The sequence below is a fragment of the Gallus gallus genome, chromosome 7 (assembly GCF_016699485.2).
Source record: "Gallus gallus isolate bGalGal1 chromosome 7, bGalGal1.mat.broiler.GRCg7b, whole genome shotgun sequence".
NCBI classification, from domain to species: Eukaryota; Metazoa; Chordata; class Aves; order Galliformes; family Phasianidae; genus Gallus; species Gallus gallus.
In genome coordinates, this window is record NC_052538.1 from 7033598 (window position 1) to 7059231 (window position 25634).

The following is a 25634-nucleotide window of genomic DNA, read 5'->3' on the forward strand; positions in this document are numbered from 1 at the left end:
CTACTGCAGAACCTTGGAGCCAGGACCCCTCAGGCTACAACCAAGACCTTGTCCCACTCTACAATCTGCCATGCCTAGTAAAGCTGCCCAGCACAATCTGAGGTCAATGACACCGTCACATCTGGCACAAGGCTTCAGTACTAGGTAAACTAGGAGGCTCCAGACAGAAAGATAAGCTAACTGGAATAACCAATCAACAGATGACAAACAGTCCACGCAATGCTCCTGACCTATGTGCAACTTGAGCTCTGCTATCTGGCTGTGACAGCAGTGGTGATGGAGGAGCGAGATATCCCAAATAAGCACAAGAGAGTTTACAAAGGCTTACAAACTCTAAAACCTGAACCTCCTTTTTCTCCAACATTTACAGGACAGATCTTTGTGGATTAGCATTAGGGCAGTTGAATTGTGATGAAATGACCAACAAACCGCTGAAGTTCCCTTTAAATTATGATTAGTGGCACTGTTGGAAATCAGGTCTGTTTTTCTTCAGCTTAAATCTCTGGGGTTTGTTCCCTTTTCCAAAGTCGATGAGCTGTGAAAAACAGCATTTTGGTAAAAACAGTAAGATGCTGCATCTAACTATCAGACTACACAATCACATGCCAGAAAAATCCTGCTTCACAAGTTTGGTGAACTTCATTATTTATTCTGCTTCTATGCAAATCACTACCTTAGTCCTCAGCAAAAGCAGATGGATAATTAGGCCATTTCCTTCTACTTACACTGACGATCTTTACAAATATAATGTTCTAAGAAGTACACATTAATGAAACACAATCCACTATTACTATAGTTTGTCCATTTTTAACTTAGATAAAACCAGCAAAAATGAAAAGTCATCTTAAAGAGGCTGCTAGGTGAACGTTTGGTCCAATCAATTGGAAAATCTGAATTAAAGTTATTATTTGAATCAGAACTGTATTTGTCCATCCACTAACACTGAAGAGTCAAAGCTACTAGTGACATTTCCAGTGACCTTGTACAAGCAAAAATTATTTTACTGTAACAGCGCTGCACAGTTTCTCTTACAAGGACACCTTGCTGGCACTGCTGGGGAAGATGCCCAGATAAGCACACCTGTAATCAGATATGTAAAGATAAAAATTTCAAAAACAAGTTATAAGACAATAGCATTCATTCAGGGTATACAGTCTGAGTTTGTGAGCTCTGCAGGGTAAAGCACTGCTTTTCTTGTTTGAATAGATTCTCAGCACAATTCAGAAATTATCTCACCTGAATCTGCAGTCACAAAGTATTGAATAGCAACTTGAATTTTATTTTCCCCGCTTTTATTTTCCCCACTTTCTCTGACGTTCTGAAGTCATGTGCTGAAATACATACATTTTTGAAATGCCAAAGTAATACTTCCTCAATTACTGCTGGAGTACACTTGTCTTTGCAGAACCATACAAAACTGGGATTAGAAGAGACTACTGAAGATCATCTTGTCCGAACTTCTGCTCAGGCCCAGCCACCTGAAGCCCACTGTTCAGGACAGGCTACCCAGGGCAGCCACAACCATCAATCCATAGATGGCTCTGATGGAACAGCTCCTGTGCTTCATGTTCATAGAATCTTAAGAGTATTCAGAGTTGGAAGGGATCCATAAGGATCAGAGTGCAACTCCTGGCTCCATGCAAGGCTATCTGAAAATTAAACTGTATGTCTGAAAGTACTGTCCAAATAAATCTTGAACTCCAGCAATCATATCGATTTTAGTAGAGTGGTGTTTTACTAATGCTAAAGGTAAATGTTTTGTTAACTATTCTGTATGTATGCAAGTACAGCTAACAAACAAGTCTTTCCTTCTTAGCCCCAAAACTAGTATGGCGTGCCTGCACACATCAAAAAAATAGACATTTGAACATGGTATGTTGCACTGAAGAGAGAAGACTCAGGTTTGAAAGTAAAAACATTTGTGAATCACATGCATACAGATTTCACCTTAAGAAAAATAAGCGGCATATTTTACTGCAATAAATTTGTGACCATGCAGTGTGAAAGCTTGCACTGTTCAATCATAAACAGAGTAGGAGAAAAAATTCAAGTAACACAAAAGTTTAACAGAAACAACATACTCAAGCTTCACTCAGCACAGAGTGACATTTGAGTAAAGAAGTTAGATCAAACAAAACACTCCTTTTTAATAGTAGATCTTCAAAAGCTGCCTGATTCTGATTCAAAAAGACTTATTCTTTATATCTAGCAAAAGCACAAGCTTTTTACTGCTATAGTAATTTTGTGGGCAGCCCACCCGGCAGAGCAGCTGCCCTACTGCTTCCTTGATTTCATACGTGTAAGATGTGATGTCTCAACACCAAACTCAGCATTACTTTTCAAGACTTTTCACCAACATCTCAACAAACTCTTACTTGAAATAGCTATTAAATGTTTAAATATAATTAACATTGTATCTACAAAGATTGGTACTGAAACTGATCCCTCAAAACAGAAATCCATATAATTTCAGTTTTAAACTAGGTTTATTTATGAAATAGTCGAACATTTCAAAAGTACTATTTTTCAAGTTGTAAAGGTCAATTGAAAAGTAAAGTCAAAGCAGTTAAAATAGCACTGCAACAAATCGCTCATTTTGGTTTTCCACGCATCTCTGCCCTGTTGTATATCATGCTTCTGTCTGCAGAATATGGCAGATCACATTAAAGAGCTTTGCTGAGAGGACAGGGGAAAAGGAAGCTGAAGTGCAAACTTTGAACGTTACTAAATCTTTTTGCAGCTGTTGAACTGGCTCTACAAATATGAAAGGAACAAAAGGTGACAAACAGGTTTAAAGTACTGAAAGAAAGGAAAAGGTGTACAACAAGGCCGAAAACAAAACAAGGGTGGGAAACAGCTCTAGGCCAACCTCTCAGTCCCTACCAGATCTAGGTGGTCTTTGCCACCCTACGCAGTAGCTGTTCACTAATTACCAGATGGACCATGGGAAAAGATGAATTGCTCGGACCTGACCACTGAGGTTCAGACTGCTTGAGAACCACCTGCTTGAGGACTTCTCCCAATTTTTCTCTGAGTTAAATCACCAACATTTAATTTTCTCTGCTAGCAGCAAGCTCAAAATGTTTGCTGTACCTAGACAGATACAGCTACACTGATGGTGAGATTTTTTTTTCTCATGAAAATTTACTACAAAAAAAAAGCCACCTAACAGCACAATTTCCATATTCATACTCCCAAAACAGCATTTTAGGAAATTTGATCACAAATGTTTCCTACTGTAATGCTAAAATCAGTTAATTAGAAAGGCAGATGAATAGCAATCTCTTGGTATTTTCAGAAATTATTAGAATCATAGAATAGCCTGGGTTGAAAAGGACAACAATGATCATCCAGTTCCAACCCCCTGCTATGTGCAGGGTCACCAACCACCGGACCAGGCTGCCCAGAGCCACATCCAGCCTGGCCTTGAATGCCTCCAGGAATGGGGCATCCACAACCTCTCTGAGCAACAAAATTATTAGTAGTCAAGCTATAAATAACTTATACAGCTAACCAACCTAATCATATTTAGTTCTCACATATTCCATTGAAGCTAATTGTACCAAGATCAAAGCAAATGAGCCTATTAAGATAATCCTTGGGGTCCCTTCCAACCCAAGCCATTCTATGATTCTATGTGCCAAGAGCTGTAAGATGGTACTGAACTGCTGCACTTTAGAAAAGTGGAAGCTGACTGTTGAAGAGTTCCAGGTACATCTGAGACTTGTCTTCTCTGAGCTTTGTGCTTGACTCCTAACAACTACCATCTTCTAGGTGTAAGGCCCTTGTCATTTTAGAGAGTAGAACTGCTTCCACAATGTTCCTTCTGACTTCAGAGCTAAAGCCACATAATGGGGAAGCATCCTTGATGATGTCAATGTGCAGCAGTTGTTATAGCTGTTACTGGAAAAATGGTGGGTTAATTGTTTGCCATCTTTTAGAACTATAATTTGTTCTTCATCTATGAACTAATTCAGGTTTTACTACATTGTAGTAGCAACCTGAGTAATGAGACACTGGAGACTATTACTACTTGCATAAGATGCTGCTGAGCTTATGAACTTGGGGAGCAAGAGGATTTAAACTTCAGTTGATTTAGACAGCAATAAAAGTTTCTAGGAAACTTCTCTTAAGTGAAAATGCAGAAGTCACTGCCCTTAATAGGGCACAGGAATGCAAACTTCATAATCCACAAGTTATTAAACACCCTATCTGCAGGAGTGTGAAGCAAAAAATACAAGACCTTCCATTGTATTTTGTGATTATGAACTAGAGTAGACAGATGGCTCTTATGTACAATACTTTTGTCTAAGAATAGTAGAATGACAGCTACTTTCATAGAATGACAACTGCTTTATCTAGAAAAGTGAAATTCAAATGGACAGTAAGGAACTAGCAGAGGAAAAAAGTCTGGGATCTGAAACAGTTGTTTTTACGTAAAAAGACATTATGCAGCAGAACTACCTGTAGATATGTAGAGAATATAACTACTGCCTGATTCTCTCACCTTATGTTTAAAGGCCAATTCGTAGAAGACTACTGCTGAAGTCTGAACTAGGACAGCTAAACTTTGATTTCAGTGGCTGCTTTGGCACAAATGCATGCAATCTGAAAAAAGCTGAGTCTGCGGAGCAGGTCTGAGTGACAAAGTCAGGTAGAGTAAGTTAAATACACTGTTGCTACCCCTTTAGTTAGAAGCTACATCCTCTGAGAGGGCCTCCAAGACTTACTTTTGGTTTAGAACTTAGTGTTATGAATGCATAGGCTAAATCAGAAGTTAAAATGTTACATGACTGAGTAAAGACCAGGGAACTTGTCCAGTTTCTTTGACTTCGCTCTCTTGCAACATGGCAACTTGTTCAAAAGTGCTTTGCATCTTCAGGAGCTGAGAGGCAAGTCGGAGGTTTGAAATTACTGAACTGAGTCTGTAGGCAGTGTCTTACTCTGCAACCTTCACATATGCTGACAGCTGTAACAGGATACTTAGAACTTATATTTGTCAATGTGTCTCCTCTAAATCTAAGTGCGTCATGAATATAGACATTTTAATCACAAAAAGCAGATTTTTCTCATACCACACTGAGGACAAAAACCTTAGTACTGCCCTGTTCTTAATTGTAGGCAATTAAAACAAACAAACAAGCAAACAAACAAAAAAAAACAGGTTATTTGACTTTTAGTTGCAGACAACTGGAAGTGTAAAAAGCACGAGACTACACCAACCTGAATTTTTTTTTAGCACATAAGTTTTATTACATTCAAGAAGATACAAAAAGTAAGATAAAACCTACATGCTTCATGTTAAGTATAACTAGTAAATAAATAAAAGAAAGAAAAAAAAAAAAGGAAAAGAAAGCAACACCTCCAGAGAAATTTAAAAGCAAACAGGTTAACAAGCTAATCCCTTTTAATGAGATTATAAAGGTGGCAGATTTCATCTTCGTGTGTTTTTCATTACATTCATCTTTGGAAAATATATAGTCTGGCAATTATAAGTACCCCAGATTGGGGTAGGCTGACACTTAACAGGAATAAGCATCACCCCACTAGCTTCAGTGACATAATAAAAATCTGTCTTATTTTTTTACCAGTTCTTATTTTTAGCAGAAAATACAGTTCTATTTGTGGGCAGCTTTTTTGTGGGTGTTTTGTTTGTTTGGTGCATGGGTTTGGGGCAGCTAGGCTCTGTGCTCTTTATGGCTCCCTTCCAGCCGAACTGTTTGGTTCCGAAGAGCTGTAAGTAACCCAGCCAAACTCACAGTCCAGTCACAGATACAGGAACGTGTGCATTTAAATTACCACGTGCAAACAGAGGCAAATTTTGCCAAGATCTCCTTTAGCTGAATCTCCCGTAACACTATAGATTCCATTCTGTGAAACTAACTAACTTAAAATTGTAAAGATCCCATTGCTTGCCCTTGAGTACAGCTGAGAAAAGCCCGTTTGGCCAGAAAATAGCTGCTTCTGCACAGACACACGGGAACAAGCTGCTTTTCTGAAGAGCTCTACTTAAAAGAATAAAGGAAACAATAGCAGGAATCAATTATTATCCTCAGTCTGCTCCCTCAGAGACAGCTTTAAATGCAGTGGATTGCAAATTATGGGAAATCTCGTGTAAAAGTTACACAGGAGTTGCATTGGAACAACTGAAGTCTCATAGGCTGCCGTTCGCTTCTGGTCGGGTGACAGCTAATGGGAAAGTGGTGCGCGAAGGTGAGGCCGCTTCGGACTGTTACCTGACAGCAGCTGCGACTGCTCGGCGGTGCACGCGATCCGGTCCGGGGCGGTCGAAGCTCCTGAGCGTAACGAGGCGCCATGGTGGGAGCGGGACCTTGGGCCGGGGAGAGGAAGGGAATGTAGGATGGTTTTTGCCGCGGCGGGTTTGGGGAGCTGCGAGTTCCCCGTGCTGCTGCGGAGCTTGCGGAGTGCCGCCGCTTGCGGCCCTGAGGCAGTGTAAGGCCGTGTGTGGGAGAAGTTAATGTAAGAACTGAGAGCTCGGGGGAGGTGACATGTAGAAGCTCGCTGGCGGCGAATGTGACAAAACCTGTGGAAAAGCAACGGAACGCCTCCGCTTTACTGTGCGGAGGGCAACGGCTGAGGGATGGTAGAAACGCCCAGGGCATCGGGAGCGCTTCGCGCCATTTCTTGTGGTGCCTGAAACGCTTAGGGGCTGCACGCAGCCAATCAGAGGAGAGGACTGTGTCCGGCAGCCAATGGTGTCGCACCGTGCCGTGAAGGGGCGTGGCTGTGGGACGATGTCCGCGCCTCCGCTCCTGCTCCAGACTGCGCGGGGCTGCGTGCTGGGAAACAGAGCCCAGGGAGGTACGAAAGCGTTGGAAACTCAGTGCCAACCCAATACAAGCGCAGATAAATGCAGAGTCAGGCTCACTGGCAAAAGGCTAATGACAGAACCACGAGGATGAGAATTAAAACATGTAGCTGAGGATGAGAGCTTTGATGAAGCTTTGAAGAGGAGTGCAGACACCCCAGGGTTTTCTTTTCTACCTCTGTATTTTCTTAGATAAGCTCAATACACAGTAACAGTAAGCTAGAATGAGTTTCAGTCTCAGATGTAAAACAAAACTGGGGTTTCGAGAGATTAAACATAGGTGCCATGCTTCCTCACCCAGGTGATTTAGCAGAGGGACCCAAAGATGTACGGATTGCTTGGCACTAGGTATCTGTTCATTGTAAAGGAAAACATACTTAGAGGTCTTGTGCAGAAAAGATTCTTACAATATTACTCAGTATGTTAGTGGCAACAGATCGAGGAAATGAGGGGTGATTACATAAAGCGGGCTTCTAAAACCAAAGGAAGGTGAAAAAGTGACTAAACGGAATATTATATACAGAATATACATGCAGCATGGTAAGGAATGATGATGCTGCATTCACCCTATGTGACCACATTGTATCTAAGATCTTCCAGTATTCTCAACATTAAATCCTAGAAACATAGAATCCTTACAGTTGGAAGGAACCTTTGAAGGTCATCTAGTCAAACTCCCCTGCAATGAACAGGAATTGCACAGCTAGATCAGACTGCCCAGGGCTTGATCCAGCCTCGCCCTGAAAGTCTCCAGGGATGGGGCATCCACCACATCTCTAGGTAACCTGTTCCAGTGCTTCACCACCCTCGCGGTAAAAAATTTTTTTCTTCTATCCAACCTAAATCTACCTGCTTGAGATTTCCCCCTTGTTCTATCACCGCAGACCCTGCTAAAGAGTGTCCCATTCTTTCCGGTAACTCTTCTTTAGATATTGACAGGCCGCTATCAGGTAACATCCGAGTCTTCTCTTCTCCAGGTTGAACAGTCCCACTTCTCTTGGCTTGACCTCATAGGACAGATGTTCCATCCCTTGGATCATTTTTGTGGCCCTCCTCTGGACACTCTCCAACAGGTGTCTCTCCTGTACTGAGAACTCCACATCTGGGTGCAGTTTTTCAGGCGAGGAGTGCAGAATAGTGCGATCAGTGCAGAGTAGAGGGACAGGATCCCCTCCCTCAACCTGCTGGTCACACTTGTTTTGATGCAGCCCAGGATACGGTTGGCTTTCTGGGCTGCAAAGACACATTGCTGGCTCATATCCACCAATACTCCCAGGTCTTTATCGGCAGGGCTACACTCAATCCCTTATTGGTAGTGCAGCTTGCCTCGATCCAAGTGCAACATCTTGCATTTGGATTTGTTGAACCTCATGAGGTTCGCCTGTGCCCGCTGCTCAAGCCTGTCTAGGTTCTTCTGGATGGCATCCTCTTCCTCTGGTGTGTTGACCGCATCCCACAGCTTGGCATCATCAGCAAACTTGTTGAGGGTGCACTCAACCCCACTGTTGATGTTACTGATGAAGGTATTAAAGAGTAGCAGTCTGAGCACTGACCCCTGGGGGACTCCACTCAGCACCGATCTCCATCCAGTCACTGAACCATTGCCCACCACTCTCTGGACTCAATTCTGCAGCCAGTTCTACACCCACTGAAACGTCTACTCATCAAATCCATATATTTCCAATTTGGAGAGAAGGATTTTGTGGGGTATTGTGTCAGAGGCCTTACTGAAGTACAGACAGATGACATCAGTGGCTCTTCTGTCGTCCATTGATGCAGTGACACCATCATAAAAGGCCTCTAGGTTGGTCAAGCAGGATTTGCCCTTGGTGAAGCCATGCTGGTTCTCCCATATCACCTTCCTGCCTTCTATGTGCCTTAGCACAGCTTCGAGGAGGATCTGTTCCATGACCTTTCCCAGGACAGAGGTGAGATTGATGGGTTGGTAGTTCAGAGGGTTACCTTTTTTACCCTTCTTAAAAGTGGGTGTGATGCTGCCTTTTTTCCAGTCACCAGAGACTGATCGCCAGGACTTTCCAAATGTCATGGAGAGTAGCTTGGTGACTACATTAGCTAATTCCCTCAGGACTCTGATGCATCTCATTGAGACCCACAGACTTGCAGATGTTCAAGTTCCTCAGGGGGTCATGAACCTGATCTCTGCTTACAGTGGAAGGGACGTTGCTTCCACAGTCCCCTCCTACCAAATCAAACACTTCAGGGTTGTGTGCGACCAGTTACTAGAGAAGATTGAGGCAAAGAAGTTGTTAAGAACCTCAGCCTTCTCCTTGTCTTTTGTTACCAGCTTGCCTGTGTCACTCACTAGGCACAGTATGCCCTCCTGGACTTTCCCTTTCTGGTTGAGGTACCTGTAGAAGCCATTTTTGTTCTACTTGGCATCCTTTGCTATGGTTAGGTCACTGGGCTTTGGCTTTCCTGACCCCACCCCTACACAGCTTCCTTATAGTCTTTCTATGGTACCTGTCCCTGTTACCACTGCCTGTGCATTTTCTTCTTGCTCTTCGGTTTGACCAGCAGGTCCTGGTTCAGGTGCACTGGTCTCTTGCCTTCCTTTCCTGACAGCGTAGATCAGCGGCAGTGAGTAGAGTTGTGCTAGCAGCAGACAACTGGATCATTTTAATTGTCACTTGATCAACTGAGGCAATAATGCAGCAGTGAAAGATGATGACAATATTAGCTACAGATTGCAAGTTGTTATGAGAGTGAAATCTAAATGACAGGTAGCTCCAGATCTCACATTATCATTGTCCTTTTTTTCGTTTGCAGCGTGAATGCATATCTATCCACATTGGTCAGGCTGGTGTTTAGATTGGCAATGCAAGCTGGGAATTGTATTGTCTTGAACACGGGATCCAGCCTGATGGTCAGATGCTCAGTGATAAAACTACTGGAGGCAGAGATGATTCATTTAACACTTTCTTCAGTGAGATGGGAGCTGGTAAACATGTTCCCAGAGCAGTGTTTGTGGGCCTAGAGCCAACAGTAGGTGGTACGTACACAAGATGTACATTTTCAGTGTAAAACTACTCCTTTCCTTGCAGACTTTTTTTGCATTTTCAGAACACTGGGGGTTCTAAAAGGTGTATAGCTGGATGATGTTTTGACATTTTTGGTTACTGTTATTTGAAAGAGATGAAATGATGGACTACGGGCAATGTTTGGAAAACATTACAACTTCTTTGCAGATTTTGAATAATATTTCAAAGCCACTACACTACATTCAGAGCTTCATGTAATTGCTATCCAGAATATGCCCATGCCTGCAATGTAGTTCTCTTGAGTTGCCTCCATGTTCCTGGATGCAAATACTGCTTTATTAGTGTCCAATGGTTTCCTCTAAAGGGGCTGAAGTTGTACCAACTTTTTGCTGAGTGTGTTCGTGGAAGCTGTCTATAGGCTTTTGACATTTCCTTTTACTTAGTATGCCATCACTAGGCACCACATGCAGAAGTCAATAGATAAATTTTATGTTGGAATATATATTTTCTCATTTGTAGATGAAGTATGTACAGGCACATACAGGCAGTTATTCCACCCTGAGCAGCTCATTATTGGGAAAGAAGATGCAGCTAATAATTATGCCAGAGGCTATGACACCATTGGAAAAGAGATTGTTGATCTAGTGTTAGACTGCATTCGCAAACTGGTAAGAATTCATGCCACAGATCAGTATTTAAAATAAGTAAGATACAGCTCTATAGCTACCTATAACTATGATCTGCTATGATGCCTGTGTTTTCTGGGGGGAGGGAGTTGTTTGTTTTTAAGAACTTTATGCATAGATGAGTTTAAAAAAACAAAAACTTGGTCTTGTGCCTCTCCCTTCTTGAGTTAAATAAAAATTCAGTCAATAAAACTTGAAAGTTCTTATGATATGGAACATCATTATTTGAAGATATTTTAAGGATACCTCATAAAAGCATTGTTAAATCCTTAAACAAGTGTAATCGCTTGTTTGTTATTTTTAACTTGAATGGCACCATTATGTGTCATTCAGAATATTCCCAGTACTCTGAAACTCAGATTTTGGTTGAAAGTTGAGTAATTTCATGTACTTTTTGAGCTTTTCATAATGTGATGTAATGTAAGAAACTTGCATAGCATGACGTGAATCAAAGTGAAGTAGTGATTGCCCATCTGAAATTGTAAAAATACTTTTCTTCCAAACCTAATTATACATGCTGCCATATAGAGTACAATAGTAATTTAAAAGCTGCAAGCATGCTTTAATTTCTAATAACCTTTCACAGTGGTGCACAGCTGCTCTTGCTTTCAGTACTATAAAAAAATGCATGAAAGAAAATGCTACATTTTCTTGGACAAGTGGTCCATCCTTCTAGCTACTGTCTGTGTATTCAGGACTCGGAAAGACCCAGATTCTTACGCTCTTTTACGCTGGACTGTTCAGAGTCCAGTAAGCTCATCCTGTCAATAATTTCTTCCGCGGCCCTTCCACAATAATTTTTGTGGTTTACACATTATGATCTGTAGGAAAATGATCTGTAGACCAATGCAGCTCAGGCTGGCCCAGTTTGACCAGATCTTGAATTTAGGATTTAGTGAAACATTTTGATGAAGCGCAAAAGAATTTAATTGTTCATTCACAATTATGGCTAATGTTGTTAACAGAAATAAATCTTCAATGCTTCCCACTGATTAAAGAAGTTCTTACTTGTTTTCTTGAAGGTGGGCATTAACTACCAGCGTCCAACTGTGGTGCCAGGTGGTGACCTCGCAAAGGTGCAGAGGGCTGTATGTATGATGAGCAATACAACTGCCATTGCCAAAGCATGGGCTCGTCCTGACCACAAATTTGATTTGATGTATGCCAAGTGTGCCTTTGTACATTGGTATGTTGGGGAAGGAATGGAGGAAGGAGAATTTTCTGAAGCCCAGAAAGACCTGGCTGCCCTTGAGAAAGATTATGAAGAAGTTGGGATAGACTCCGTAGAAGCAAAGGCTGAAGAAGAGGATGAATACTGAAAATACTGAAAACTGAAGTCCTGAAAAGCGTGTTCCACAACAGCAACAAACAAACTGCAGAATCCTGTTTGCTTGCTGGCTTGTTTTCAATTGCAGTTTTAAATGTTGTACTCTTCATTTTTTCTTTGTTATTGTTTACATATACAGTTGCTGTGTAAGGACCGTTTGAAATGACACTTTTTGGTAGCATCTGGTCTTGTGCAACTTAACTCAAAGATTAAATCAGAAAATAGTGTACGTATCAGTAACACTGTGCTCAATTTACCTTTTGGTAATTACACTTTTGGTCTGAACTACAATACTTGCTAAAAGCACCAAACTTGCAAGAAGGGAAGGGAAGGGAAGGGAAGGGAAGGGAAGGGAAGGGAAGGGAAGGGAAGGGAAGGGAAGGGAAGGGAAGGGAAGGGAAGGGAAGGGAAGGGAAGGGAAGGGAAGGGAAGGGAAGGGAAGGGAAGGGAAGGGAAGGGAAGGGAAGGGAAGGGAAGGGAAGGGAAGGGAAGGGAAGGGAAGGGAAGGGAAGGGAAGGGAAGGGAAGGGAAGGGAAGGGAAGGGAAGGGAAGGGAAGGGAAGGGAAGGGAAGGGAAGGGAAGGGAAGGGAAGGGAAGGGAAGGGAAGGGAAGGGAAGGGAAGGGAAGGGAAGGGAAAATAAAATACGAATTTCTTTGTCTTATTTTCTACCTGTTCTTATTGTTAGCAGAAAATAGAACTTTTATGTGTGGGCAATTATTTTGTGGTTTTTGTTTTGTTCGGTTTTTTTTTGGTTGGTTGGGTGGGTTTTGTTTTGTTTTTTAGAAAAGCCACATGGCTTTCAATGAAAAGGACTGGATGCAATTGATTGATGTTAATTAGCAGATGCTTCTCTTCACAGATTGTGTGGTACATTTTTTTCTAGGTGGAACGTCATTTCAGGCAATCTCTATAAAACCTGCTTTGTAATGCTGTAATTTTACACAGTCTGACAATAACAACACATGAAAAACCCTTCAGTTTTAGTCTAGTCTGGCTAAACTGTTTTAGCCACTATTTCTGGTTAAAATTAAAGGGAGGAAGAATTTATATACATGCTTTTAATGTAACAGTTAACTTTTTATTAACCAGAATAGTATGCTGCAGCTGTCATTTTAAAATCTAAATTAAAGCTAACACGCCAGATCTGGTTTATTTGCTTTATTTGTATTCTACTTTTGTAATAAAAAAAAAAAAAACACCAAAGAAGCATATAGTGATGTATGCGCTGTTTTTACTTTACCAAAGAATGAACTTCTGTCAAATGCCTGTAACAATTTCTATACTTTGACATTTTACTTTCTTAACATGGAATTTCTTTGTACACTAGGAAAAAAGAAATTGATGACTTTGAATACTTGAAGAAGTATTACTAAAAGCCTGCAACTGAACTCCAAATTATACTTATTGTTGAAAGGGATGCATATACATCCTCACAACATCAGAAGCAGCTTCAAAACAATCTTCAGAGCCAGGAAACTAGAGTATTACGAAGTACAGAGCTACGCATTCCTTGAACTCAGGTAGTGCCAGCCCAAACACCAGTCATGTTATTAACCACAAACTGAGCACGCAGAACGTAACCAAATGTCTTCTGCTGCTGTCATCTCTCGTTGTACAGGTACAGGAGGATTTGAGGATTCTAGTGATAAACCAACCCTGCCTAGGTCCATCTTAAGTTTAACAGTTGACGAGCACTCATATGCACCTAAAAAGTAAAGAGGCTCGTAAGTAGCATCCTGCCATTTGAGCACTCTTATGTCTTTCAAAAACCACACGCTAAATCAAACTCTATCTTGAACAGGCTCCTTAGCTACATTGCTGAAGTTAGGCCTCAGGATGGGTGAAGAATCAGCATCACTGACAGAATTACCTTATCTCTGTATCAATAATCTGGATATGGGAGTTGAATCCATCCTTGGAAGCTCACTGATGACAGGAGGAAGGTGCTGTTCACCCTGTAGGGATGACAGGCCTTGGGGGGAGAGGGAGGGTCTAGATACATGGGAGTATCGGACAATCATCAACAACATGCAGCTCAATAAAGGTGAATGCTGGGGTATTGGGGGGAGAAGGGAATGAGAGGCCTTCCAGCAAGAAAAACTAGCTGTTAATCCAGACCAGGTGCTGGGTATATTCAATCCCACCATCTAGCTGAACTAGATGTCCATGTAACTCAGGATGGGTTCAGCTGGGGCCTATGGGAGTACCAGAATACTGTATGAACCATAGCTGAGTTCTGATCTCAGGTTTGGCATGGAGTAGAAGAGAGGTATAGTATGATTGAAAAACAGTTATTGGCCATGTACTCCACGTTACAAGCAGTAAAGCCAATAACCCAAACAGCTGAAGTTATAGTTAAAATGACCTCGCCAGTTCAGGGGTGGGTGAAAGATCTGACCCACCTTCTTAATACAGGGATGGCCTAAGCAAACAGTGGCACAATGGGTCTCCTATCTCAGCCAGAGGAGTATTCTGTCTTTTTCACTGTTGAAAGAAGAGCTCCAGAAGATCCTAGGCCAAGCGATGTATCACAGCGATGCACCAGAAGGGACAACGGTTGCTCCAATGGAGAAGAGTTTCCTTCAGGAATGAAAATATCCCATTCCGGAAGATGCCTGGTAAATGGATGGGTACAGTAAGGGTTATCCTCCATTCCTCCACTAAAACAATCTGGTCTGAAGTGGGAGATGGTCAGAGTAGCCAATGGGCAGAATTGTGAGCCACGTGGATGGTTATAACCAAGGAACCCAGTGATGGTAAACTGATACCTGCACAGATAGTTGTGTTGTGTACCAGTGGCTCACTCCTTGAATTGCACAGTGGGCCACCCAGGACTGGATGATCCACGCCCGACCACTGTGGGGTAGAGATACATGGCTAGACATACGGAATGTGGTTAAACACAGAACCATACATGCCTACCATGTTTCTGGCCACCAACCTCTACAGTCACCGGGAAACTATGAAGCTGACACACTGGCTCATGTCTGGATGGATTGAGAATTCACCATCTGAGAATGTCGCTTGCTAGTTACATCAGAAGCAAAAGACAATTTGGGCAGCTGCTAAACCATGGAGGCTGCCCATATAACTATCTGATATTGTCCAGGCATACTGAGACTGCAATGCTTGCTCCAAAATGAAACCAAGACTGCTGCCCATAACAACAGCCCATCTTGCTAGAGGACACAGTCCTCTCCAGCAATGGCAGGTCGATTACACTGGGCCACTCCCTTGGTCTGAGGGGGAGAGATATGCCCTGACCTGCACTGATGCAGCAAGTGGGCTAATGCAGGGCTATCCAGCACCAAGAGCGAACGAGGCATATACCACCAAGGCACTCACCAAGTTGATGGCCTCCTATGGGACACCTTAAGTCACAGAGAGCCATCAAGGGACTCATTTCACTGGTGCAATGGTACAACACTGGGCAGAACAACACTGAGTGGTGATTCCACCTGCCACATAATCTGATGGGGGCAGGTCTTACTGAATGCTGTAATGGTATTCTTAAGGCTGCCCTGGAGACACACTCTCAACCCCTAGAGGGGGGGACAAAGAGACTCTACAAAATCCTGGGGGATGTGAACAAAAGACCTAGAGACAGCAGATTCAGTGCCCTGAAGATGCTATAGACAAATGGGCCTCCCTGCTTAGGATACAAATTACAGGCACCAATAATTGGGTAAGACCCCAAACTGGCAATGAAAATAATCTTCTGCTCCCTTCCCCTGAAAAGATGAAGTTGTCAAGCTGCTATCCATCATATATGAAAGGTCATGGCAGTCTGGTGAAATTCCTCCTGACTGGAAAAGGGCATGAAAAAACCCTCACTTTCATGAAGGGGAAAAAAAGAAGATCCAGGGAACTACAGGGTAGTCAGCGTCACCTCTGTGCCTGACAAGATTATGGATCATCCTGATGGCCCTACTAAAGCACATGGAAAATAAAGACTAGGTGATTGGTGGTAACCAACACGGCTTCACCAAGGGCAAGTCAAGCCTGACAAACTTGGTGGGTTTTATTTTAAACTTTTATGACAGACTTATACCATCAGTGGATAAAGGAAGCGCAACTCGTGTCATTTATCCAGACTTGAGCAAAGCATTTCACACTGTCCAGCATGACATCCTGGCCGCCAAACTGGAGAAAAATGGATCTGATGGATGGATCACTTGCTGGATAAGGAATTGGCTGGATGGTCACACTCAGAAAGTTGTGGTCAATGACTCAATGTCCAAGACTGGTGATGAGTGGTGTTCCTCAGGGATCGGTGCTGGGGCCAGTGTTACTTAACATCTTTGTAGGTGACATGGACAGTTGGATTGAGTGCACCCTCAGCAAGTCTGCAGATGATAACAAGCTGAGCAGTGCAACTGACATGCTCTAGGGAAGGGATGCAATCCAGAGGGACCTAGACAGGCTTGAGAGGAGGGCCCATGCAAACCTCATTAAGTCCAACAATGCCAAGTGCAAGGTCCTGCATCTGGGTTGGGGCAATCTCAAGGACAGATACAGGCTGGGCAGAGAATGGCTTGAGAGCAGCCCTGAGGAGAAGGACTTGGGAGTGTCAATTGATGAAAGACTCAACATGAGCTGGCAATGTGCACTTGCAGCCCAGAAGGCCAACTGCATCCTGCGTTGCACCAAGGGAAGTGTGACCAGCAGGTCAAGGGGGGTGATTCTGCCCCTCTACTCTGTCCTCGTGAGACCTCAGCTGGAGTACCGTGTCCAGTTTTGGAGCCCCCAACACAAGAAAGACATGGAGCTGTTGGAGCAGGCCCAGAGGAGGGCCACAAAGATGATCAGAGGGCGGGAGTATCTCCCCTATGGGGACAGGCTTAGAGACCCGGGGTTCTTCAGCTTGGGGAGGTGAAGACTCCAAAAGAAACCTTTATAACAGCCTTCCAGTACCTGAAGGGGGCCTGTGGAAAAGCTGGGGAGGGGCTTCTTACAAGGGCAGGTAGTGACAGGATGAGGGGAAATGGTTTTAAACTGGATGAGGATAGACTCAGAGTAGATATTAAGAAGAAATTATTTTCTGTGAGGGTGGTGAGACACTGGAACAGGTTGCCCAGTGAGGCGATGAATGGCCCTCCCCTGGAAGCATTCACAGCCAGGTTGGACAGGGCTTTGAGCAACCTAGTCTAGAGGGAGGTGTCCCTGCCTACAGCAGGGGGTATGGAACTAGATGATTCTAAAAGTCCCTTCCAACCCAAACCATCCTATGATTCTATGTCTACGAAACAAGAAAGACAAGAATTCATTTCACAAGTAGATGCCACCAAAATCTGCAATGGATGATAGTTCAGAGAACCATTTTCCTAAAAAGGCAAAGCAAAAATGCCTTGGTTTGCCAGCAATGTTCCCCAATGGAGTTGTCATTTATTCAAAATTTTACCTGTATAAAATAGCCAGATAACCTCCTACCTTCAGATTATGTAGGCAGAATGACTTCTGTTGAATTCTTGACCGGTTAAGAAAAATGCATCACAATTAACACCACAACTTTAACAACTCAGGAATATTCATAAGGAAAGATTAACAAAGAGATCATATCTTCATTAGATAAGCCATAAGCCAGCATGTTCAGAGAAGCTGGGGATAGGAGAACAGTCTTTCCAGGCAAAAATCTTTCCCCAGACCTTTTCAGGACTCCAAAATAATGTCAGGCAGAATTAGTAAAATGGTAAGATACAGCACATAACCTTTTCAGTCTTAACGGGACTGCCTACCTCGATTCCCCAGGTGCCTCTGCAAAACAGGTTTGAGGCCCTGGAGCTCGAGGGAGAAGTGAGTGACAGTGCAGTGCAAGGCTGTCTTGGGTGGAGCAGTCAACTCCATGCCTCAAGACTGCCTCCACCTGGAAGAAAAGAAGGGTGGTTGTCACAGGTGACGGTATGTCAGCCTGATCCTATTTGCAGGAAGATGTGCTGACTCCCTAGGGCAGTGGTCAGGGATATTTCTAGGAAACTTCCTGTTCTGATTCACTCCTCTGACTATTATATTATCCCTTATTGATAGTTCAGGCTGGCAGTGATGAAGTCGCTGAGAAAAGCCTGAGGACTATCAAAAAATACTTCAGGGGACTGGAGCAGGTAGTTGATGGAGTGGGCATGCAGGTTCTTCTATCCCTTCAGTGGGGGAAAAGGATCTAGGGAGGATCAAAAACAAACGCATCTCATAAATAAATGGCTTAGAGGTTGGTGCAAGCACAAGAATTTTGTGGTTTTTTTGACCATGGGACAATTGACACCTGGCACGATGGCTGCAGATGAAACTCAACCTGTCTCCAGGGGTGTAAAAGGATCCTAGCCCAGGAACCACTGGGACTCACTGGAAGGACTTTAAACTAGGTATGAAGGGAACAAAATGAGAGCCACTGGGCTTGAGCAGGTAGTTCAAGGGTTCATACTGAACTTCATGGTTGAAGAGGGTGGAGTACAAAGGGATAGAAATGGGCAGGGGGATGCTGTTGCTCTAGGGGATCCTAGACCCTCTAGAAAGGTAGTGAGACAGAAAGCCCAGCTGAAGTGCCTTTAGACCAATGCACGCATTGTGGGAAATAAGCAGGAGGAGTTGGAAACTGTGATGCACTTGGAAAGTTGTGACCTTGTTGCTATCACAGAAACATGGTGGAATAACTCCCATAACTGGGATACCACCACTGAGGGGTATCAGCTCTTTAAAAAAAATAGGCAAGGTAGGAAGGTCAGGGGAGTTGCTCCCTATGTCAAAGAGAGGATAGACTATGAGGAGCTCCTTCTGAGAAACAGTCAGGAACAGGTTGAGAGCCCATGGGTTAGAATTATGGATAGGACTAATAACAGCCAGCTGGTGATAGGGGTATACTACAGGCTGTCTGATCAAGGGGAGACTGTTGACAAGGCCTTCTTGCTTGAGCTGTGGGAAGCATAACACTCACAGGCTCTCATCCTGATGAGGGACTCCAACCATCCAGATACCTGTTGGAAAAATCACACAGCGACCTGCAAGAGATCCAGGAGACTCCTGGAATCCATTGATGATAACTTTCTGGTTCAGGCATTGAACAGACAGACCAGGGGTGAAGCACTGCTGGACCTGCTGCTCAGCAACGTGGAGGAGATCATTACAGGTGTTAAGGTTGGAGGCAGCCTGGGCTGCAGTGACCATGCCCTGGTCAAGTTCGTGATCTTGAGGAACGTGGGCCTGGCAAAGAGAGTGGTCAGGACCCTGAACTTTGGAAAAGCAAACTTTATTTGTTGGCCAAGATCTCCTGGGACGCTGTCCTTAGAGACAAAGATGCTGAGGAAAGCTGACTACGTTTCAAGGATGCCTATCTCAGAGCACAAGAGATCTCCGTCCTTCTAAATAAGAAAGCGAGCAGACAAGGCAGGAAACCAGCATGGCTTAGCAAGGACCTGCTGGGCAAACTGAGGGCAAAGAAAGGTACGTATAGGCTTTGGAAACAAGGTTATGTCACCTGGGAAGAATACAAGGATGCTGTCCAGACTTGCAGATGTGGATCAGGAAAGCCAAGGCACAGGCAGCACTGAACTTGGCAAGAGTTGTTAAAAACATAAGATGACATTCTAAAGGTATATTGGGCAGAAGAGACAGGCCAATGCAAGTGTACCTCCTTTGGTAAACGTAAAAGGAAAGCTGGCTTCAGAAGGTGTGGAGAAGGCTGAGGCACTGAATGAGTTCTTTGTCTTGGTTTTCACTGGCAACCAGGATTCTAATATTTTTCATGTCCCTGAACCCTGCATCCCTAAACCTCTAGGTAGGGAATGGGGGAGTAAATTCCACTACCCCCACTGTAAGGGCAGAGCAAGTCTGAAACCACCTCACGAGACTGAATGCGTACAAGTCCATGGGGCTGGATGGCATGCATCCCGGAGTTCTGAAGGATATGGCTGAGGTGATTACAAGCTGCTCTCAATTGTATTTGAAAAGCTGTGGCTGTCAGGCGAGGTCCTGGGTGATTGGAAAAAGGGTCATGTCACTTCCTTTTATAGGAAAGGGAGCGAGGAGGACTCAGAGAACTACAGTCCAGTGAGTCTCACCTCTGTGCCTGGGAAGATCATGGAGCAGATCCTCCTGGACATGCTACATCACACGAGGAATGAGAGTGTGATCCGAGACAGCCAGCACAACTTCACCAGAGGAAGGTCATGCCTGACCAATCTGGTGGCCTTCTATGATAGGGTGACAAAAGTGGTGGACAAACAGAAGGCGACTGATGTCATTTACCTGGACTTGAACAAGGCCTTTGACATGGTCATCCACTACATCCTTATGTGGATTTGATGGGTAGACCATCCAATGGATAAGGAATTGGTTGAAAGGCTGCAGACAGAGGGTGGTGATCAATGGCTTTATGTCCAGGTGGAGGCTGGTAATGAGCAGTGTCTCCCAGGGGTCTGTCTTGTGACTGGTGCTCTTTAACAGCTTTATTAATGACATCGATGATGGAACTGAGTGCACCCTCAGCAAGTTTGCTGATGACACCAAGCTGAGTGGTGTGGTCGACGCAATGGAAGGAAGGGAAGTCATTCAGAGAGACCTCAACAGACTTGGAAGGTGGGCCTGGGTGAATCTAATGAGGTTCAACACAGCAAAATGCAAGGTTTTGCACTTGGGCTGAAGGAATCCCAGGCATATATACAGTCTGGGAGGAACAGTCCTTGAGAGTAGCCCTGCAGAGAAGGACCTGGGGGTCCTGGTGGATGAAAAACTGAACGTGAGCCAGCAGTGTGCTCTTGCAGCTTGGGAAAGCAAATGGTATCCTGGGCTCCATCAGAGGAGAGGTGGCCAGCAGAGACAGGGAGGTGCTTATCCCTCTCTACTCTGCCCTCATGTAGCCCCAGCCGGAGGACTGCATTCAGGTCTGGGGCCCCCAACACAAGAAGGACATGGAACTGTTAGAGAGGGTTCAGAGGAAGGCCACAAAGATGATCAGAAGGCTAGAGCACCTCCCTATGAAGACAGGCTGAGGGAGTTGGGCTTGTTCAGCTTGGAGAAGAGAAGGCTGTGGGCAGAGATAGTTGCGGCCTTCCAGTATTTCAGGGGAGTTGAGAAACATGAAGGAAATCAACTTTATACAGGGGTAGATAGTGATAGGACCAGGGGGAATGGCTTTAAGCTACAGGAGGGAAGATTTAGGTTAGATGTTAGGGGGAAGTTTGTTACTGAGAGAGTGGTGAGGTGCTGGAACAGGCTGCCCAGAGAGACTGTGGATGCTCCGTCCCTGGAGGTGTTCAAGGTCAGGTTGGATGGGGCTCTAGGCAGCCTGGGCTGGTGCCAGATCTGGAGGTTGGTGGCCCTGCATGCAGTAGGGGGGTTGAATCTTGATGATCCTTGAGGTCCCTTTCAACCCAAGCCATTCTAATATATTACTGAATTTGTCTTAAGTATGAATCTAGCAGATTGTTTACCTGAACATTACTTTCCCACCAGAAACTTGGAGATGTTTCATTCAAGGTCGCAGCTAAAAAGCTTCTATCTTGAGAACAGAAGGAGAAAGGCAAGGAGACAGCATAACAAGAGATCAGAGGGACTGTCAGTTCTTGGAACAGTGGTCTTAGCCAAGATTTAAAAAAAAAAAATTAAAAAAATGGCTTTCATGCCTGGTTCGCAAATAAGAAGTTAGCACAGCAGCAAAGGATAGTTCCACAGTAATTCATATTTAATGAAAGTGAACACAGGCTACCTTCAGATGACTGACAGCTCTGTCAGAACCTCTGAGGGCTGTGTTTAATCTCCCCTTTGGGTTAAACTAGCTTTGAAATGATTACAAGTGTCTGAAACATCAGCAGAATTCAAGTATAACGGCAGGATAACTACTGAAAACAAATCTACAGTTACCAACATAGCACAGATGAGTACAGTGTTATATTATTTATTTCAGATTCAGCAATCACTCATAAATAGTCCATATCCTGAAAATGGATTTTTAGCACTCTAGTAGTAATTACAGATTCACAGGTAGAAGTTACCTGCTGTTGAAAGCACAGCATTGGGATAGCTCATAATGAGGTTCCTGCTATTAGGACAGGATGGTTTGGTTGGAAGGGGCCTACAAAGATCAAGTTCAGCTTTATGGTTACTTTGTGTAACCAAAGCATATCGTCAAGGGCATTATCCAAATGCTTTCTGAACACTGACATACATGGGGCATCAGCCACTTTGAGAAGAAGTCTGTTCCATTCAGTTAATTACCCAGAGCAGAGTTTACCTGTTCAACTCACAGATGGACAATTTGTCTGGAAGGATGCTGTGAAGAATGGTATCAAAGGCCTTACTAAAATTCAGAAAAACTAAATCCACCACTTTCCCTTCATCCTGTGAGCAGGTGTCCTTACCATAGTAGGCGATGACATTACTAGAAGACTTTCCCTTCATGAAATCATGTTTCTCATTCTGAGATACAACCCACACACTGGAATATAAAGTGATCCTAAAAAGGAACACTTTAACAACCGAAAGTCACTTAAAATACAACAGAAAAATGTTACTGAATGCTGGCTATACAGAAAAATATCTAGGAGAAGAAAGCAAAGAATTTGCTCCCTATTAGGACAGCACGCTCCAGGATGCCAGGTGACCAAGCTTCACTGAAAACCCTGCTCGTTTTATGATGTAATTTCTTGGTCTCTTTACTCCCTAACCCCCTGCACATCTCAAGTTAATTTTTGCAAGATATCTGGTGCCATTCATCATTCTGAAGCTTTGCACAGCAGCATGCCAAGTTGCTTTCAGATAAAATTTAAGCACTTCCTCACAGCTTTATCTGAATTTGGGTTGGCAGAGATTGACTAAGTCAGACTGCTGTCAAGGTTTGTTATTACTCAGCACTTGTGTACAAAAATAAAATATTTGGTTGGAGCAGTGAAAGGTAATACATTATAATCAGTATTTCTCCATAACTACTGTTATGCCTTCTAAGTGAAATCTAACATTACTGTTCACTCTTCATAACTGTAGGCTTAAACTTAAAACACACAACATAACCTTAATAAATTTAACTCCTGAGTACTAACACATTCTATTTAATTCTACAGCTAATTGAAAACATGCTTCACAGCCATTTCCCTATTTTTATATCTATCAAGCTCTCGGTAGAGTTACTGTATAATGATTTGGTTCCCCACAGATTCAGCCACACACTGCATAAGATACTTAACCCAATCAATTTTATTTGGCATTAAAGAGTTAAGAGTTTTCCTATAGCTAGTTTTTAACGTGTCAGTTGATGAACGATATAGCATGGCAAATTAAACTTACAGACCTCAAGCCTTATGAAGACATGTCTCTATTTAAGTCTATATTAATTTAACTGAGAACTAACTTCAGCTAGCCATATAAACCTGAACCCTGTGATTACCTCTTTCCGATTTATAACAAGACAGAAGTATGACTTAACCCAAAAATCACAAAAAATCCTGCCCATATTCAAGAGTAATGTGGAGACCCTACAACCTTTCACAGAACAGTCACTTCCTTCCTCTCAAGTATAAACCACCTCTTCCCAGTACTCTCTGCTGTTTCCAAAACCAACCCACAACTTTTTCCTTCTTTAAAATACATACATCAACATGAAGCCCTAGCTCAAGATCTCTAATCATTTCGCATTTCATAAGCTTACAGTAAACAAAACAACTCAAACATCTCTCCAACTGCTTCTTTTCCACTTTTCTGTCACTCACAAGGAGTTCTGTTCCTTATGTTTCCTCAGTAATCTCACCATTCAACCTACCTTTTGTTAAAAACCTTACAAATCAGCAGAATTGTACTGTCAGCAAAAAGTTTTGTTAGAAAGCAAGTGGAAGTAGGTACTGATACAATGCATGGGAAGTTTTATGAAATTCAAGTAAGTACAGATGTACAAAGAACATCATAAAATTAAAGGGTCATCAACAGTGTTTCCTTCACAGACCAAGAGAGAAAAGAAGACAGCGCATGTAATTGGAAAAGAAATTATGACCAAACTAAATCTAGGAAGACATGAATTACTGGTCCTGGGGCGGTCAAATCACAGACTAAGACCTCTTCAAATCTAAAACACTGCTATCTTTCGGGTGGCAAAAATGTAATGGATAATGGGAAACTTCAATTCCACTACAAATACCACTGATTAAAGAACATTACTAAAAAAAACCCTAAAATACTATGATAAAATTGTTAATGATAAAAAAATTACTCCAGGCTCAAAGCCACTGAGACTCCTACACACGATCTAAGCCATTCTGCAGCTGTGCCAATTAACAAAATTCTGAGGTAGAACTGGGTTAATAGAACATATGTCAGGAAACTGAGACAGGGTTGTAAACCAACTTTTTGCCAAAGTACTGTTCTTTGCACTCAGAGGCAAAGCTTATCCACTCTGTTTTTAGCATGTGAAACCCAGATTTCTGCTATCTTAATGCAAAGCAAGGCAGAAGCAGCAGACAAATCAGGTAATCAGATAGCTTATAAAACATGGTATCAGGCAAGGTGTGATCAGCTAATTTCAAACCTCTCCACAAGGTAGCTAGGGAAAACTCACCTAAACAAGGAAAAAAAAAATTAAGAAGCAGAAAGTCTAAGGAGACAAAGAAGTAACATTCTTTATGCTGCCCTACATTTTAAGATTCAGGTTACATTATTGCATTTTTAGTTGAGAAAAATCATACAGCCTAAAACCAATGATAGAAAAACTAGGAGACAGCTGGATTCTAATGTAATCTATGTGGGACATGCTTTATTAAAATTATCCTCCACGATTACATAAAGTCACCTCAGTGAGGCACTCCTGAATGCCTTCAGTTTAAAAGAGGTGATTCAATCAAAACCACCCTAAAAAAAGTGCCATTAGCACTTTTTTTTTCTGCTCCTTTTTTTCCTCCAAAGCAATTTAAACAGGTTAATTCTGCAGTCTCATCCAGTGCTTAAGCTAAGTGACTTCTTGAATAAGCAGGTTACCTATACAGGATATTACAAAATACCTTCAGAAGTCATACATGTATCACAGCAGGCTTCTAGAGCAGCCACCTGAATGGAAATGTTCCAACACCCATGCGTAAGACTCAGTGCTGGCTTTAAGGGTAACAGTAAGACACGGGGTCAGAATATTCACACAGAAAAGAGGAACAATGGCAGTTTACTCTGCATTCTAGCCTTTAAAGTTACTTCAAAAAATGTCTGAAAGTGTTACACTTTCCTAAGTTATATGCAAGAGCTCAGAGCTTGAATAACTTGTGCAAACAAGTTTAAGGGTTGAAAGAGGAAAAAAAAAAATGACAGAAAGGCGAGGAGCACTTTCCTAAAACACTCCAGATCATATTAGAACTGTCCAGTGCCAACTACCCACTGTAAAGATTTAAAACATAACTCAGCATTCAGCTGAAATGCACTGTGACCTGCAGCAAAGAAACAAACTGCTACTAGAATTAGCACATCAACATCAAGAAAGTGTTTCTTGTATTCATCCCATCTTCTCTTCTGAAGAGAGACCAATGTCTAACAGATTCCGTAGAAAACATATTTAAAGTCAGATCACAGAATCTCTTCCATAGCAGCAATACCCTAAAGTCTTCAAGGAGCATAAAAAAAGTCCTCAACAACACATTTGCACACAGCAGGAGAAACAGAAAGCTTGGTTTTCAATGTCTAATGTAGTACAGATTTCCTCAAAGTTCAAACTGCGTGAAAAAGCCTCCAGGAGTAAACAGCACAGCAAGATTGGAGGTTTTTGTGGATTTTTTTTTTTTTTTAAATAACATCTAGATGTCTAGAGACTGCCCCCTGCTAACCAGAGGAAAACAACAAC

The 25634-nt window shown here is 42.8% G+C and overlaps 2 protein-coding genes across 12 annotated transcripts in view; one reads left to right on the top strand and one right to left on the bottom strand.

Moving 5' to 3' along the window:
* DIP2A (disco interacting protein 2 homolog A) overlaps positions 1-25634 on the bottom strand; it is a 112315-nt gene that overhangs the window by 65360 nt on the left and 21321 nt on the right. For 2 of the 11 annotated variants that reach the window (XM_015289226.3, XM_040703997.2), the window contains one exon: positions 14245-14457. The exons of the other annotated variants lie outside the window; for them this stretch is intronic. The gene's annotated coding sequence lies outside the window, so the exon portion shown is untranslated. The remainder of the gene's footprint in view (positions 1-14244; positions 14458-25634) is intronic. 11 annotated transcript variants of the gene reach the window in all.
* On the top strand, positions 10221-12168 carry LOC121113397 (tubulin alpha-3 chain-like). Its single transcript, XM_040704015.1, has 2 exons — positions 10221-10496; positions 11537-12168. The coding sequence occupies exons 1-2, from the start codon at positions 10293-10295 to the stop codon at positions 11831-11833; spliced, it is 501 nt and encodes a 166-aa protein (XP_040559949.1). The 5' UTR covers positions 10221-10292; the 3' UTR covers positions 11834-12168.